This window comes from Magallana gigas, chromosome 4 (assembly GCF_963853765.1).
Source record: "Magallana gigas chromosome 4, xbMagGiga1.1, whole genome shotgun sequence".
Classification (NCBI taxonomy): Eukaryota; Metazoa; Mollusca; class Bivalvia; order Ostreida; family Ostreidae; genus Magallana; species Magallana gigas.
In genome coordinates, this window is record NC_088856.1 from 37,987,052 (window position 1) to 38,005,248 (window position 18,197).

The 18,197-nt window shown below is 33.0% G+C and overlaps 1 protein-coding gene across 3 annotated transcripts; it reads left to right on the plus strand.

Moving 5' to 3' along the window:
* Nucleotides 1-10,070: 10,070 nt before the first annotated feature.
* On the plus strand, nucleotides 10,071-17,151 carry LOC105321760 (L-gulono-1,4-lactone dehydrogenase). 3 transcript variants are annotated; one of them, XM_034451592.2, is made up of 11 exons: nucleotides 10,110-10,212; nucleotides 10,825-10,846; nucleotides 12,233-12,426; nucleotides 12,694-12,744; nucleotides 12,875-13,183; nucleotides 13,702-13,845; nucleotides 14,316-14,492; nucleotides 14,827-15,242; nucleotides 15,516-15,689; nucleotides 15,854-16,064; nucleotides 16,750-17,151. In XM_034451592.2, the coding sequence occupies exons 3-11, from the start codon at nucleotides 12,238-12,240 to the stop codon at nucleotides 16,864-16,866; spliced, it is 1,788 nt and encodes a 595-aa protein (XP_034307483.2). In that variant the 5' UTR covers nucleotides 10,110-10,212; nucleotides 10,825-10,846; nucleotides 12,233-12,237; the 3' UTR covers nucleotides 16,867-17,151. The 3 variants fall into 3 exon arrangements, with proteins under 3 accessions (XP_011418512.3, XP_011418513.3, XP_034307483.2); XM_011420210.4 differs by lacking the exon at nucleotides 10,825-10,846 and having other exon boundaries at nucleotides 10,071-10,212; XM_011420211.4 differs by lacking the exon at nucleotides 10,825-10,846 and having other exon boundaries at nucleotides 10,075-10,212; nucleotides 12,236-12,426.
* Nucleotides 17,152-18,197: the final 1,046 nt, after the last annotated feature.

The following is an 18,197-nucleotide window of genomic DNA, read 5'->3' on the forward strand; positions in this document are numbered from 1 at the left end:
TTTGTTGTGCCAGCATAGGCCGATATGATCATGAATATATGATAAAACACATATTGATTTATATTGCATTGGTATATTTTTAACGCAGTGTAAAAGAAATGTGATGACAATTAAGCAAAGTCGTAAAGGATATACAAATTTTCCAAAAAATCTTCTCTTCAAAGCCACGCCCGATTTTCAACATTCATGACTAACTTTAAGTCCTTCTAGCTTGAATAGCCTTCTGATTCTTTTCTTGGCGGAAATCCTCATTACTTGCACGGATCTGTCATATGTCAACCCCTCCCCCTAAAAATTTTCAATAAAAATCACATTGATAAGTTGCGGAAATCATGCCTGTAACCCCCTCCCCCCCCCCTTTCCAAGGGCATGGGAAAACAATTTATTCCTTCCCCCCCCCCCCCCCTCCCCCCTCCTCCGCTTTTAAGGGAAGATTTTCTGGAGCGACGAATACATTTAAATTGCGATGTAGGTTTAGATAAAGAGATATAATCATGTATATATTCATTGAATTGTTTTTTTTACTAGACAACAGTAGCTGTTTTGATACTTTAACGCTCTCGAACAGTAGCCATGGTGAATCAGAATAGCTGACTTTAATCACATTTAACAATAAAATGCTTCGTTTGGGGATTGCATCACGTGGATATGATATTATAGAGCAAACTTTGAGACAAAAAAATAATCAGCGTTATAGCTCGTTATGGATTTTTCCTTCAGTCGCCGCCTTCATAAGCCGTATCAAACACTATATATTAAGGGTATTTTGCCCAAACGTGCTTTCAAGAGGACAAGACCCCCTCCTCCCCCTCTTCTGATTTAAACCCTTGGGGTAGTTAATACTCCTTTTGATAAATAAATTCGTGTAATTTTTCCGTTTATATTTCCATCCATATCGCAATCTTCTTAAATTGTCCATAAGCTTAAGATGCGAGTTAAAATACGTAAAGTATCGTTAATGTCGATCAAAAAGTTACACAGATAAAACATGCAGCCAATTCTTCAATACGAAGCTTACCATGGTTCCTACAACTACTTGGAAGTCTGAGGACAGACCATGCAAGTCCATGGAGTTCGTACACGAAATAATCCACAAAACATTCATTGACTGAGATTCGAATGGAAAATGTTCAGAACATTAATAGTGATCCATGGTAAATACCTACTTGTAAGTTGTCAGAACTTGTGTCCGATTCATTTGTATATTTAATATGTATCTTATTGGGAGTTGATTTTAATCAACTCTCCTATGCACTTACTCGGGCAAAGCGAAAGTGAAACAGTGTTTGGACCTAAGCACAAATCAATTATACCGCTGACAACACTTAGTTCTTGAAAATAATCGATGAATTCGATGCTATGTATTCTGAAGCATTGTTTTTCAAGAAAACTTATTTATTAATACCATGAAAATAGTAAGATTTTAAATTGTACAAATAGTTTAAATATTTTTTAAAGTCGTATGTATTCCTACGCTATAGTTCAATGTAGTCTCGTTCAACCGGGGGGGGGGGGGGGGGGGGGGGTATGGGGCCTACTTACGGATATTTTACCATGTGACTTTTTCAAATAAGTTTGAAAGAGTTTAAAAATGCTTTATATTCAATATTGTGACATTTTATATACATGTAGACTTTTTATTGTTCTTTTCATAGACATTATAATATATGTCACGTTCTTTTCTTAGACTTTATATATGTCAGGCTTTAATCACCCCCCCCCCCCCCCCTCCTCCAAAACAGGGATTGTGAAATGTCAGGCCCTATTCATTTTGATTTCTGTGTCGTAAGTTGGCAAAATTGGGAAAATTGACAAAAATTATCTTAAACTGTTTTTCCAAAACTACTTTTGTGATTATATAAAGATTAATAAATTTTTAAAAATCTACCTGTAACACTGATACTTTTGTGATTTGATCAAATATTTTTAAAGGTATCGCTTTTAGCGTTTAATGTTTTTAAAGCAGATTGAACGGCCGTGGTTATTTTGGGGCTCCATGTTTATTAATCTCCTTTAGTCGAAAAATCCTAATTAAAGTAAAGAAAAATATTAAATTTTCTGAAAAAAAGAAACTTGGATTTCTTTCTTTACTATAAGATAGTTTACGGCAAAAGTCATCATTTGAAAAATCTTAAAACAGATGTAATGGGTAATTTGTTGACCACTCGGCCTCTTTTAAAGTAAGTGAAATAATTTATCATAGAACAGTCTTTTTTTCGTATATGTAAACATCTATATAGTTACTAAGTTCAGAAAACAAAAAAATGATAAGTTTGGGTGCAAACTTCTAATAAATATCAGACAAAGCATTTTTATGTGCGGATCAAGAATTATTTTTCAAATTATTAACATTTTTTTGGGGGGAGGGTGCGAGGGAAAATTCAAATGATTTTATTAAGTTTTAATTTTACAGGGTCTATGGAGGGCGGGGGGGGGGGGGCACCCATGCAACCAACCCCTCCCCCTTTTTAGGTCCTCAGGTGTATGTAAGGCTGTATAAAATACAACATGCATGGAGATATAAAGTTAACATTATTTGCATTCATAAATTCATATATGTATAAAAATAAATCATTCAAATAATTTAGAATTAATATTGACCACATTTACTTTACTTATCATGGCTCACAATAAATAATGATCACCACCTACCACCCACTCCCTTATAGAATTAGCAGATAGAATAATTGCAACAGCTAGGTACTGTAAACAGCGCGCTTTGAATTCGAAATCAGTTCTAATTCAGAGTATTCCACAGTACCCCAGAGTTCACGGACAGAATTTGTAATAATTTTATTTACGCATGTTCAAAATATTGTCAGTTTTGTATGTTTTGCTTCGTAATTTGTTTTGTTCTGTAGTTTTGCGTAATCTATAATTTTAAGAACTTTGCTTTCATTTTTTGGAGAGAAGCCTGATGATTACACATGCAGTTAGAAAGTCAGTCGTCATAAATCCCTCATCATCGTCATCATCATCATCATCATCATCATCATCACCGATATCATCGATCATCATCGATCAGCAGCTGCCGCAGCACCAACAGCAGCAGAAAAAGTTCATCTATTCTACATGTACTTGCTATCGTAAGTTTGGATTTGTTTATTTTTATACTATACTGTACTTTACTTGTACTTTACTTTGTCCCATGTTCCTATTCCTGTCAATTTCTGCCCATTATCTAAATTAAGCTTAACATACTAGTAATTATAGACATATAAACCAGGTCAGCAAAATCGATACGAGAAAAGAGTCTAAGGCCTTCTTTTCTTTCAGCAGGCGACACTTTTTTTTTACCAAAAAAGTAATAAAATTGAAAACAATTTATATATGGGTATTTAGGATAGAAAAAATGTGAAATATTAAACGCAATTTAAACGTTTGAAGACACCCTGCACCATTATTAACATACTTATCCGATTTCGTACGTTCTTTAACATTTAGAATCTTTGACTATTTATCAAGACATTCTTTTTTAAATCAAATTAGTATTATATAGAAATTGAGGTTCTTGTATTTATTAAAACCGAGATATCAGAGGAGAAATGAAGAAAAAGAGAGATAAACCGAACTGTAAAAAAAGAAGAAAAGAGATATAAGGGCAGAGTTAAATAATTTCAAATGAATTTTTCTGATCAACATTAATTTTGTAAATCATTATTATGGTTTCGTCCCCGATAATTTATGGTAAAAAAAAGTACTATTTGAATTTTTGACATAATGATGCTGTCCTAACTACGCTGAATTCTCATCTACATTGAAATGCGTTTGTGACCTAATGAAATAAATTGAAAAGCTTTTCTTTCGCATTTTACATCTAATAAAACTTTGATTAAATCTAATCTTATTTTAAGTTCTCCGCTCATCAGCCTTAAAATACTTTTTTTTTCATCCTAAAAATGTTATTTATCCTTCAAACTTTATAACTGAAATAAAAAAAAATTGATGGCATTAATGTTCTTTACGAAGTTATTGCAATTTTGGCCTCAGTGAAATAATGAAATAAATAACGTAATTCATACAAGTTGAGATCAAATTAGAAAAAAAAAATTGTATCGGTGCAACGGTGGCTTGAACCCATTAACCTCAAGGTAGTAGGTCTCCTTGGAACCACTTAGACAAGCAGATCGTTGAATGGCTTAGCGTAATAGTAACGCTTCAAAACTAATTAAATTTGACTATATAAAAGGCAGATTTATGGTGCGGATTAATAAATTCCGGTTAATTTAGAGTTATCGAACTTTGCTGAGGAAAGGAGTTCGATAAAATGGTGATAGTTCTGAATATTTATTCGTTGTCATCGATATCGCATGTAATAATCATCGCAAAACGGCTTATCAATGCTTTATAAATACTTAGTATATCGAATTTAGTACATTTTGAAACAAAAACACTTCACAGAAGCTGCTAACTGAATTTTTGGGGAATTCAATCCAAAGTTATTATGTGAAATAGTGAGCCTTGTATTACACATCTCTCTGTGATGAGTTATAAACCACTTACATAGATGAATTTATTACATACAAAATGCCAATTATCACCTTAAGGAGGCCAGATGGTCAACAACTTAACCGTCAGATCTACCTTGTAACTATACCCCGCTCCGAAGGAGAGGAGGTATGATACTGTTTTACAATTATGTCTTTGTGTGTATGTCTATCCGTCCTAATGTCTTTTTGTCTGTCCGTCTGTCCGTCCGTCTGTCCGTCTGTCCAAATGTCTGTCCAAATGTCTGTAAGAAACTTTTGTCAACGATTTCACAGCAACTTTTTATCAGAGATGCATATGCTTGAAATGTTAACACTAACTTTGGTTAGGTATGCCATATGTTGGTAAATGTAATTATTTTTAGACCATTCAGACGTCAACTTCCCGTTAAATTATGACTTTTGAAAAAAATTAGCCAAAATTTTCAAACAATTTTCGTCACAGATTTCTCAGCAAATATTATTTGCAGATGCTTAAAATTTAAACACACTCTTTGTTTTATTAAATGTATCATTAAATGGGATTTAACAAGCTATTTAATAAATACACAATGCATTTATTACTTTTTAAATAATTTGTTCCGAGACATGTGAAGTCCATATTCCGCCGTTTGTGTGCATGTGGCCACAGGGACATAAAAAAGAATATTGCTTATAATATGATTGCATTGCGTTTATGATATAATTTTTTATATTATATTCTTACATTTTATCTTATATTGTTAGGTTGTTTTATTATTTTGACATTTTTACAGATTAATTACTGGAAAATAAAGAAAAGATATGAGCGACAATAATGGGTACTCGAACTACCTGTAAATCGAAGGTCATGGACAGGGTTTAATTTTAGCCAGAAGTCGATATTCATGAAAATAAAATAAAAATTATTCTTCAAATTAAATAATGAACAGTGCGGTGATTTGCCTAGAAATTTTTACATGACAGCTTACATGAAGAGAGTAATAGAGAAAACTTGTGTATTTATCGGCAATAATGGGTACGCGCACGTTATCACTCCTCAGTAATTATGGCCTCTATTAACTCCAAACTCTATGCAGTGATATTGTATCTTACAATCATATGGACGATCCCAGTCGTGCTTCAGGTGTTCCGAATGACCGAATTTCACTGTTTTGTGAATATACCTTAATTAACCAAACTTGCAGGAACGCTATGATTATCATGTTTTGGATGTTGTTCGTGATTTGTTTTGGCCCAATCAAATCATATATAACTATTGGCTTTTAACTTAACTTATAATTCCAATAAATGTGAATAATGCATATGGGAGGGTGCGCCTTGTTTGAGCTACGCGTTCATATATTTATTTTCTAGATATTTAAATACAAAAACTTTAAGTTTAGTTAAATTCTTAAGTCACGAATTATATATAATTTCAGATTAAATTCATTAAATAGATTTCCCTACATTCAGCCCATTTTAATGCACGTACTGTATGGCAAAATGTAGCTAAAAGTGAATCGTTGGATATTTTTTAAACGACTAACTTGATGTTCTTCAACCCTCAACCTCAAGATATTTTCTCATCATAAAAATTATATTCGTCCTTTAGACTTTATGAATGAAATAAATTATTAAAACACTTATTGATTGTATCCATGTTTATTACAAAGTCATTGAAAATTTGCCGACATTAAATATAATGGAATAAATATACATCCTAAGATCACATTATCAAAAACGTTGTAACGGTACATCGTTGGCTCGAACCCCTTCACCTAAATATATAGTCACTATAGATCTCCAGGAAGCCACCAAACCAAGCGTTTTGTTGAATCGCTTGTCGTAATATAAACATTAAATGGTATACAAATAAATAATATCCGAATGATTTGAAGTTATCGGACACATCGAAGTTATACACATTCAAATCTCAATTGATTCGTGTCGATTATTCCTGCAAACTTACAATCTTGTGCACCAACTTTCTTTTGTGATAATCTTACATGTACGACCATTTGCTTTAAGACCTCATGGTATTTATTTATTTTTTCTTAATAATTGCAGCTACTAAGCAGGACCCGGATGAATCAGAAAACTGAAAATCACCAGCACGCAGTATTCATCAACGAGATTAGTCATCATTTAAAATAAAAAATACGCCGGCGTGAAACGAAAGAATTCGACTTAAATGTGTGCAATGAAATTCTGGGGGAAAATGACACGCCATTACAAAATTAGTGAAATTAACCATGGTCAATGTCAATGTGTGCACATTGTAAGTCTCATTGTTAATAGACTAGTGCTAAGCTAAGGAGTGAAATATCTATAAACTAATTCTACTATTTGTTTAAGATAGGCAAAGACGTATGCATATCTTATGCATATGCATATTGTTTTAATGTTAATAAAATTCTGGTTTTGTTGTTAATTTATTTGAAGAAAGAGAGTGAAAGGAGAAAAGGGAGCTCTTCACAATAACACTCCCAGCCTTCTCAACCACTCGACTCTCTTCTCTAACACGTATTTTTTTCTTTCCCCACTCACACTCTCCTTTTTTTTTTACCAACCACACTCCCTTCTCACCCCCCCCCCACTATAATACCTCCTCTCTCTCTCTCTCTCTCTCTCTCTCTCTCTCTCTCTCTCTCTCTCTCTCCAACTTACATTCTCCCCTTCTCTCTCTCTCCAACACCTTCCTCCTTCTTTCTCTTCCCACTCGAATTCCACGCCTCTCTCCCACTCACTTTCCCCTTCTCACACTCTCTCACTCACACAATCCCACCTCTCCCCTCCAGTTGAGGTGGAGAAGAGTGTGAGTGGAAAGAGAGAGGGGGATAGTGTGAGTTGATAGAGAGAGAGAAGGGGGAATGTGGAGAGGGAGGGGAGTGTGTGAATGGAGGGAGAGAGTGTGAGTGAAGAGACAGAGGGGAGAGTGAGGTGAGAGAGAGAGAGAGTGTGTGTAAAAAAGGAGAGAAAAGGAGTGTGAATAGAGAGATAAAAGGGGGAGAAGTGTTTGAGGAAAGTAAGAAATAAGTGTGGAGATAGAAAGAAAGAAGAGTGAAAGGGAGGAGAGAGAGTGCAAAGTGTGAGTGGAGGGAGAGATAGTGGGGAGATAAAGAAGGGAGAGTGAATGGGGTAGGAGAGGTTATGAAGAGAGAGAAAGAAAGGGAAAGTGTACGTGGAAGAAGAGGGGAGAATATGTGTTGGGATAGAGGGGGATAGTCTGAGAGGGAAAACAAAGGATGTGTAAGTTGGAACAGAGTGTGATAGGGGAGAGAGAAATAAGAGGGAATAGTGTAAAGGGAAGAAAGAGAAGGGGAGTGTAAATAGAGAGAAAATGGTAGAAGTGTGAGTGAGGAAAGTAAGAAGGAGGACAGTATCTGGGAATGAGAGAGGGAGAGAAAAAGAGAGCGAGGATGGCAAGTGAGTTTGGAGAAAAAGTGAAGGGAATACTTTGAGTCGGGGGGAGAGGAGAGCGTGTGAGTGGAGATAAAGAAGGGAAAGTGTGAGTAGGAAATAAAGAAAAACTATGAATGTGAAAGGGGAATGGATAGAACGAGAGGAAATGTGAGCTGGGAGGAGGTATGTTTTAAAGAGAGAGTGTGAGTTACAGAGGATGGAGTATGAGTGGGGAGAGAAAGAGAGAGAGAGAAAGAGAGTGTGTGTGTGTCTTGTATAATCCAAGATCGAACTTTCTGCTACTAAATGAACGGGAGTCAACATTAGCAAATTTTCTATTGTTCAGAATCAAACATAATTGCTTGATAACCCTTAAATCATTAAAACAATCCTAAAAGTGTGAAGTTAAAAAAATTGTTTATAGATTATTACGATGGTCAGGAAAACTGTGATGCATTGTTTTTTCCTAACTCACGACCGCAAAATCTGTCAAAAATAATAAAGCAGCCACAGCAAAACATGGAAGCATCCGGTGTTTATATAGCTAAACAAAAATAGTTGCCAAATAAAAAAATAACCAACAGCGATCTGATGCACCATTTTGACTAAGATTAAGTGTGCAAATACCAGCCGATAGTAGCATCTTTTGATAAAGGGTTTTTATTTTTTTTTCTCCTTTGATAATCTAGGTCCTAATCTAAGAGAATATCATAATAACATTACTTTCATTGGAAAGACTAATTGAAGAATAAAAAGTTGCGATAACAATAATGACCAATTTTTATAATTTTTTTAAAAACAGGTCTTTTATGCATTGCAATTGTAGGTTAAGATTTGTTAAAACGAAAACCCCATGACAGTTATGTGTTTTTTAGGGTCCGTAATGGGGGGAGGAGATTTATTTATGATAAAAATAAATTGAAGAAAAGATTTTATCTCTTATAAGAAATAAAACAGTTTTAAGACAGTCATAACATTGTATAGTTATGCTATAAGTTTAAGAGTAAATATATTAAACAAAATTGTTATAAAACATCAATTATCGTATATGATAGTTTTAAATGTATGCATAACAGAAAAATCTATAGCTAGCCACATTAAAAAAAAGGTCTTGCATGAAACATAATTATACAAGTATTATATCGGTAAATTATGCTGACCTTTCGGTTTAGCTCTATACATTAACCAAAGCTAGATACATGTACGTTCAAGAATAAAAAGAAATGTATCCATCAACCTCCTGTCATTTTAATTTATTTTCAAATCTTGCATCCCGTTCTTGTACTGATGCATCAGTTCCTACCCCAAAACCAAAGGATAGAACTGTGCAGTTCCCTTCAGTCAACTGAATTGTGACTAAAAGGTAACTAATAGCATACCCTTGCCACTCGGTCAAATGAAATGTGACAACGGAATGGTAACTGAAAAGTAACTTAATGACAAGTTATTCAGTCACCTTTTCAAACCTTTTAGTCGACATTAAGTTAACTGAATGGCAAAAAATTCATTTTGTGCTCACGAACTTTATTTTCACTCAACTTCCATCACGGGTATTTCAATCTTAATGCTATTCAGCTTCGTCCAGAGACAAATTTAACCGTTCTTTATTCGTATCTGACTTATTAAGTTGAGCACTGCTTTGAACAAATGACCTTAATGTTTAACATTTAGTAATTGAATTATAACTTCCGAAACCAAGCTAATACTTTTTATGGCTAATCATTTGTTTAATTGTCTATTGGTTGTAACTAGATTTTTAAAATAGACACTATTTCGTATATTATATATAGTGAATGCTGAATTGCAGCGTAAAATGATTTCTATCTCAAAATTGTACAAGTAAGCAGAAAAATTACTTGTGGTTGTTGAGTAAGAATTTTCATGAGACTTCCTGCTTTCAAGGTCGCTATCATTTAATTATGTACATGTATATGTTGTTGTGGTAGTTCAGTTATGTAAGATTGTGCATCATTCTTCCCCAGTACCTAACCGATATCTACGTGTTGCTGAATCTTGATTTACATACATAGACAATCATCTGGAAAATAATGGGCTCAAAAAAGCACTAAAAAGTTTTGCAATAAACTTATGCAATGGATGAATAACAAATAGCAGCATCAATTATTGCTTTGAAGAAATATTTATTTTTTAATCTTTTTAAAATATGATCAAAATTTGAGTAACAATGCATTTTTACGGGGGATGTGACTCAACATGATAGCCGGTTTTAGCCGGCGTCCTTGAAGGAGATGATATAAAGCAGAAATTGCAGTTATATAAGGAGACGAAATCGCGCAGTTTGTGTAAACTGTTTGACACGATCGAAGAGTGAAGAGTAAAAGTTACAATCTACACGAATCAGGTAATCTCTCTCTATCTTTCTCTCTCTCTTTATTTGTCTGCTTTTGTATGTCTGTCCGTCTATCTGTATTTGTCGGTTTCTCTGCCAGTTTGCCTGTATTACTACCTGATTGACCATCTACATGTCGGATTGTCTGTCTATCTATTTCTCCGTGTCTTGTCTCTTCAAACTATGCAGAAAAGAATTGTTTTTATTTTAATACGTAGTGGGTTATATAACAAAATAGGTTTCTTAAAGCAGTGTTTATAAAAGAAAGATAATGATTGTTCCGTCAAATTGTATAGAAGCACAGCTTTGTTTTTCAAAATATTGCATTAATGTAAGATGAGTCAATTTAGGCATTATTGATAATGGTTTTATTTGAAGGTTCGTATAAAATCCTTTAAACTTCTCTCAAACCACGAGATGAAGGGGCTTTTATAGAATATCAATATGTTTCCTTGAAGAATATTTGTTGATATTTGGTAAATACATACTTAGTGTAGGTTTCATTCTCAACACTAGGTAAAATAAATGTTTGCTATGGTTATATACATGCATGGTCGACTTTCAAAACCTGATCCAAATATAACGCCTTTGAAGTGTTATGAAATGTTGTCATCTTACTTTTAGCCCGGATAAGTTGAAAGCTCAGGTAAGCTTTTCTAATCACCTTTTGCCTGACTTTCGTCTGTTGCTCTGTTTGTCCGTTCCCTTTAACACACAATACAAATGTAACTTTTCTTGCAAGAACCACAATGCCTGTTTTGACCAAACTCAACACATATTATCCTACCTCATTGGAATTTAATTTTGTTAAAATGAAGGGCCATGCTCTCTTATGAGACGTGTTAATTAACAATTAATAACATGTTTTTGACCTTTTAGAAAATTTAAAAACCTTTCGGGTTTTTTGTTGGTTTTTTTTCCCCCTCCCCTCTCTCTTCACTCACACTTTTTCTCCATTATCTCCTCCTCTCTCTCTCTCTCCATTCACACTATGTCTCTTTCCACTCACTCTCCCTCCACTCACTCTCTTTTTTGATTTGATTGGAAGCGTCCTTAAAAAAATTGTAGTGTTAAGTTTGTTTATTAGGTGATGCAAAATGTAAGCTTAACCTTTAAATAGGAATACATACAATTTTTATAAAAAATATTTCTCTAAAATTTAAAATTCATGTGGCCAGAAAAGCTGATTTTTTTTTCAGAAGCATCCTCAAAGAGTGTAGACAAATCATGATCTCCATGGTTAGGGTTACAAAGGAGTTTACAAGAAAATAAAATTCTGTAGAAGCGTTCTTTTAAAACGTTTGTTGAATCATTTTTAGGTAGTGTTAATTCAAATACAATTGTTTAAATAAAGATTTTGGGGAGGAGTAGGGTTTTTTTTGCATGCACAATATTAATTGTGAATAAATAAGGGGAAAGTTATTTTATTATCTTCTAATAAATTGAGACAATATAATTGGCTCGATATCATATATATACTGAGAAAATGTGTTACTCATTTATCCTGGTATTTTAATTTTAATACCACTGTAACAACGTGCTTTTTAAAATTACGCGATTGAATTTTTTTTTTAAATTGCGTTGAATTTTTTTACCAGTTAAATGCACTTAAAACTTTTTATATCAACGTATTTTGAAGATAAAAAAGATTGTACAGGGTCCGATTGATGATATACTAAACAGATATCCCATGAACTTTTAAAATATTCTGGATAGCAATATTGCAATGTAAAAATTTTTCAATAAGATCATTTGGATTTAAGAGAAAAAGAGTAAATGTACAATATTTTATATGATATTTTAGTCAATATGACTATAAATTTGTTTAATATTTATCCTTTAACTTTTAATTATTTACCCTGTTTAGAGAGAGAAGAGGAGATGATTATTTTGATGGAAAACAATGAGTTGAACTATACATGTATTTACAGTAGCATTTATAACATGATCAAATATTCATGTTTAGTTTAAGTGGACATTTAAAACAGTATTGAACACGTATATAAATACATTTTTACATACATTACTTTAGAAGTGATGGCCTGCGTCAAATGTACATACATACCAGAAAATGGTCAGCAATTGGAAGAGAGTATCAAAAAATGCGCAGAAGAAGGACTCATGCCTATTTTGCAAGCTGGAGTTCAAGTAAAAGGAAGAAGTTTATTGGATGCAAAAGAGTTAAAAGGAAAAGAAGTGGCTTTCATAAACGTTGAAAAGCTTGAGGTAATAAGGTGGAGGGAAGGTTGGGGGGAAAGGGGGGGGGGAGGGTAAGAATTCTAGAAAAGCCTAAGATTCATATATAAATGATCCACGATGTTTCACCAAACGCGTCTTATTCCCCCAATTTCATTTTTTTAAACTTCCTTCAGCGCTTTACGTTTAGGTACAATTATAAGTAAATGCATATTTTGATACATTAGATTTTCTGCCTATTTAATAAGCATATAGTCAATGTTGATTTTGTTTTAAAGAAATACATTTGGTTTCTAGAAAAAGAAATTAGACGAAAAGGTCAAAACGTGTATCAAACAAGACCAGAAAGTGAGTAAACTTTTAGATTTTTTTTCATACGCCCTACTGTCGATTTGCTAATTTACTTGTTCATATTTAGGTGGGAATAATCTTACACAAGAATAAGTCGATGTTTTATCTGGTGCATTTTTTTCAACAGGAGTTCGAACACCAGACAGCGTTACTTGAACGCCTTCGGGCTAGAGTTGGACGCACGGTCGGATTTGAAATAGAGCCTTTTGAAAATTGGGCAGGAAATCAAACGAGCACTGTTTTATCCTGTTACCCACAAACAAAAGAAGAGATGTCAATTATCATCAAATTTGCCGCAGAAGAAAATATGGGAATCCGGTGTGCTGGATCCCGACATAGCTGGGCGCCTGTGTTTGCTGACTCGTTTCAAATTTGTGTGAATACAGAGAATATGAAGAGTGACTACACTAGCCGAACAAACATCAGGATAGCAGACGTAAGTATATATTATAGTAAAATTCGTTTAATGGTTATTTTCTTGGATTTCTTTGTTGATTTGATCAACGAAATTAGACGTTTAATAAAATGCAATCCCCAACACATTATTGTATCGATAAAATAATTGGCCACGATATAACGTAGTATACTTGTAACTGTCTTTATCACGAGATCCTCAAAAAATACTGTCCACAAATATTAATAAAACCACAGCATAGTTTTCTATGAATATTTTGGAGAAACAGCCATGTTTGAAAGCTCAATGAAAGTATCGATTGTGAAATAGCTTTGCATTATTATGAACTACGTTATTAAGTAATTTTTGATATTTTGTTTTAGATACAGCTTACTTAAAAATAAGTAGTTTTTATCTTCCCCTGTGTGTAATACAAGTGTGTATTATACCTGAACGATTACTTGATTATTTTCCATTTTATATCCTTCGTTCACGTATGATAACAAATCTTCACCATTAAGGTTTTGTGCTATTTAAAAAAAATTCTTGGCTGATTACAGTTGCACAGGAGAACAGTGGATGTAATGACGGGTGTAACCACTGGTGATCTCAAAACTTTTCAACTTCAAGCAAAGCTTAACCTCAACACAAACGTCATTTTGGATCTGGTTCAAATGGTCAGCGTTGCCCAGACTGGCTGTCATGTAAGTATTTGTTGATGAACCCTTTGGGAGTACATATTCAAAATCACAGTCTTAAATTAAAATTTTGGTTTTGTATATACCTAAAATACATATGTAGAATAATAACCAACTAAATGTCATGAATAAAAGTACCTGACAAAATAAAAGTAATAGCAAATTTTGACATATTCAAATAAAAATTTGTTTTTTTGTTTGGTTTTTTTCCTTACTGTACTTCAAAGACATCGTATAATATTTTTTGATTAATCAAATAAAATCGAGAAATTTTATTGATATATTTTATTTATTGGATAGCGAAATAAAGTACTATGTTTGAACTATGGACTTAATAATCTGCCGCTATTTGCATGTTTAGAAGATATATCTGTATGATGACACTGATCGACCAAAACGGGAACACGCCTGCTCGACTATTGTTTTTCGCATTATTTGTAGCTTTATTTTAAATATTGTGGATTCTGGTCATTTAGGGCGTTGGCATAGATACACGTTGCTTGAGTGACTACTTGGTAAAGATGAGGGTTTTTGACTCAAATGGCGAACTCCGAACCTATAGTTCTGATGGAACAGACGGAGACATTGATCTATTTAGAGCAGTTGCTGCTGGATTCGGCTGTTTTGGAATAGTTTACGACATGACGATTAAAGTAAACTCATTTATCATATACATGTATATCAAAACATCAATTTTAATTTGAAAGGTTTTCACACTCACACTTAAACAAATGTGTGAGTGTGTGTACTTTAAACATCTATTGTGTCACTGTTCAAAATATCTTAATTTAAGGCCATTTAAGTCATTTAAGGCCATATTGAACTTTAAATGAAGAATTGTGTATAAAAGATAAAGGGAAATGTTTAGGTTTTAAAGCTTTAATTTTTGCAAAATTTCTTTACTAAAAGTAAAAGGCAGATATGATTGGTAATTTGTAGACCACTTTAAGCCTCCTTTAATTATGATATTTGTATTTTGCAATTCAGATGGATCATGAAGTAATCGTAGAAACGCGCAACTTCTATCCTTGCATGGCCAGTGTATTTCACTCAGAAGAGAGACTGCGAGAAATCATACACAACAACTGGGCCGTTGAAATCTTCTGGTTTCCATTTAGCTCTCTTCCATTTAATCTCTCAAACGACGAACTCTGGGTAAGAACATTCAACAAGATTTGCCCGGAGGCCATCGAAAAAGTCGAAGATGTGAAGTTTTATAAGATCCATGACGTGTACGACTGCATAACACAGGAAGCACTGGGACTTGTCAGTTCATTCATCACGAACCATGAACCAATTGTCCCTCTTATGCAGTGGCTCTCCTTCTTGACCCTAAAAAATGTATTGTATCCAGACAGAATGGAACCGTTATATCAAGAAATCCCAAATGCCGTTCATTTTAGGTGATTTTACTTTAACTAATCAGGCAGGCATCATAAGATAAATGCATACACAGCATTTTTAGATAATACATAAAGTTGCAAAAAACATGTGCTGCAGCCCCTCTCTTTATAATAATTTATGATGATTTAATAAAGAACAGAAGAGTATTTTATATGAGCTCCCCCTGAAAATGCACAAAGCTATGTAAATTGCATTGATCACCTTTTTAATTAAGTGAGAAAATATCGGTTTTAGGTAGTATTTTTTTTTTCGATCTCTCTTTTTGTCCGCAGAAAATATTTGGAAAAAGCGAAGGTTTATGATTTGGAGTTTGTGTTCGACTACAGAGATGACTATGCCAGATTAAAAGAGATCATTAACGTCGTCGTAGAGAATGTGAAAATTTTTAAGGAAAAGAAGAAGTATCCTTTAAATCTTTCATTGGAAATGCGATTCATGACATACAGGTACCTTTCTGCATTTTTGATGAAATTAATTATAAAAATTACACAACACAAATTAGTGGATATGGTTTGTATTCGGTTTACTAGCATTTTGCATTTGTTAATAAACATTTGTAAAATAAGCATTTCATTAATTGGCATTTTCTTCATTTTGTAATCCTTTGTAGTGATGCTTATCTTGGAACTGGAAGTATTGCCAACCCCAAATATGGAGGATCTGGACATGTTGTTTGTATTGAGGTATTGTGTTTGAAAGGAACTGAGAGCTGGAAAGATTTTAGCGAAGCCGTCGGGCAAAAATGGAGCGACTTGGGAGGTGTTCCACATTTGGCCAAACAATATGACCAACTTGAAGGCATATTTGAAAGCATCAGATGTGTAAGTCTAAAAAAAGTGTATGGATTATTTCTACAAAACACAGAGTTTAGTAGATGTGTTTAATGTTTTTTAAAAGTGTTTGATAAGAAAATTTACGCTGTTCTCCGATTGACCTAAAAAGGTGAATCAAAACATTGATATCTACTAGGAAAGCATATCGATTGATTCATTGTACGATATGATAATGCAACTATAAAAATGCAATTTTTATTCTGTTAGAAATATATTCATCTACATGTATCGGCATCGAATATACCGCTTATTTACCAAGACCAACAAGAATTACTTCAGTTTTTGCATCACATATTGAATTGAATTTTTATATCAAAGATGTTAAACTGCCGACACTAACAGTCTTAAGCTTATACTTGGAAGAAAATTTAAAATGTAAAAATAGAGTATTGGTATTGGTTTACACTGCTTGAATAAAAAAATTATTCATTTTTTTGTTGGATTGTTTGCTTGTTTGTTTGTTTTTTGTTGTTGTTATTTTTTGTCTTTATGAATAATACAACAATAAATAATAGAAATTTGGATAAAGATCACATGAATGATGTAGAAAGATATAAATCATATAACTTGTGGGGTTTTTTTTATTCTTATCTCTAAGACCATCTAAATGCGAGTAAAATATCACCAAGCTTGACTTTAATGGAACTTTACTTTTGCTTTTGTTTTCTTTCAGAAAATGGGCATGCAAATTGAAGCATTTAATTGTCAACTGACAAATTCAGGAGCAGACCCATCAGGCATGTTTCTAAACTTGGGGATGCGAAAACTTCTTGGAAAAAAAGCAACCTAGATGAAGACATTAAAAGATAAAGGCATTAAAAGATATGAACTGACTATTGCAAGTCATTATTTAAGCATATAATCTAGCTTTTTAATGTCAACATATATATTTTTATCGTGTCGTATCATGATAATTATTTACAAATGATGCATATATTTGAAAATTAGAAGCGGGTGTTTTCTAATCAACACAGTTTATTCAGTTGACTCAGAAGATTTTTATCAACAAAAGTTTGGACTTTCTAGGAGGTCGATTTACTGGAAGTAAAAAATACATGACGTCAAACTCAATTGTACAGTGGTAATAACGTTATTGTTGACAGGCCAATAGTGCTCAATCGTGTACCGTGCGTGATTTTTGGTGTATCCGTTGTATTTGAGCTTGCAAGATAAATATTGATTTGCGCTTTTACAGTCCATATCCGTGTAGAGTGTCTGTTCTTATTGTTTTTCTTTATTTGCGGAAAACCCTGATTTATTTAAGGAACAATGAATTATTCTTTGAGTAATTGTGGATGGGGCGTTATCAAATCCAATAAAACCAGAAAAGCTTCAGGATAGATTTGATCACGCCCTGACCATAATTATCACCTCATAATATTTAAACAACGATTTGTTATAACTTATATTTGTATAATTGTCAACAATTATAAGACTAAATATTAATTATTGACACTTGCGTCCAATAATACCGCTGCTTTAGTAAAATTATTGGACTACATATCATATATAAAATTCAAGGTATAATCTCAGACAAAGACGCTAGAAAATGTAAATATTGGTATTAATTTTTTTTAAAATAAAATTCATTAAAAAGAAGGTTTAAAAAATTATCTGCATGCATTTATTATGTATTACAGGGAAAAATGCTTCCTCTGAGTTTTACGGTTTAAAATTGTAGTAATTCTTTTTTTTATTTCTAAATTTAAACATATATTTGATACTGAATGCAACATTTTTTTGTGGAGAACAGAAAATAACAAATAACAAGAACAAATATAAATGAATTTTAATATGCCGTTCATGGCGAATTTTAAGTGTTATTAGCTCTACATTTTGTATTAAAACAAAAAAACAAAAAAAAAACAGTCAAACAGCCGATTCAGGAATAGTAAATTGGGATTATTTTTGTAATAAGTTTATTTCTAGCGACAATCGTATAAAGTATAAAGTCTCATTATTATTGTCTTGCTATAGTATTTTATAATAAAATCAACAACATATTTGAGGTTTGTTTTCTTTTTCTTTTCTTTTTTTATCATACATAAGTTGTATCTACAGTTAAAAAAAAACTTCAAACATGAAATTTAACAAGTATTACAGTTAAAATTCCATTCATTG

What these genes read in the sequence shown, in the direction of transcription:
- LOC105321760 (XM_011420210.4), top strand. Translation starts at nt 12,238, where the DNA reads ATGGCCTGCGTCAAATGTACATACATACCAGAAAATGGTCAGCAATTG. An exon ending in TAAACGTTGAAAAGCTTGAG is followed by an intron (nt 12,427 to 12,693) that starts GTAATAAGGTGG and finishes TTTGGTTTCTAG; the next exon opens with AAAAAGAAATTAGACGAAAA. An exon ending in ATGCGATTCATGACATACAG is followed by an intron (nt 15,690 to 15,853) that starts GTACCTTTCTGC and finishes AATCCTTTGTAG; the next exon opens with TGATGCTTATCTTGGAACTG.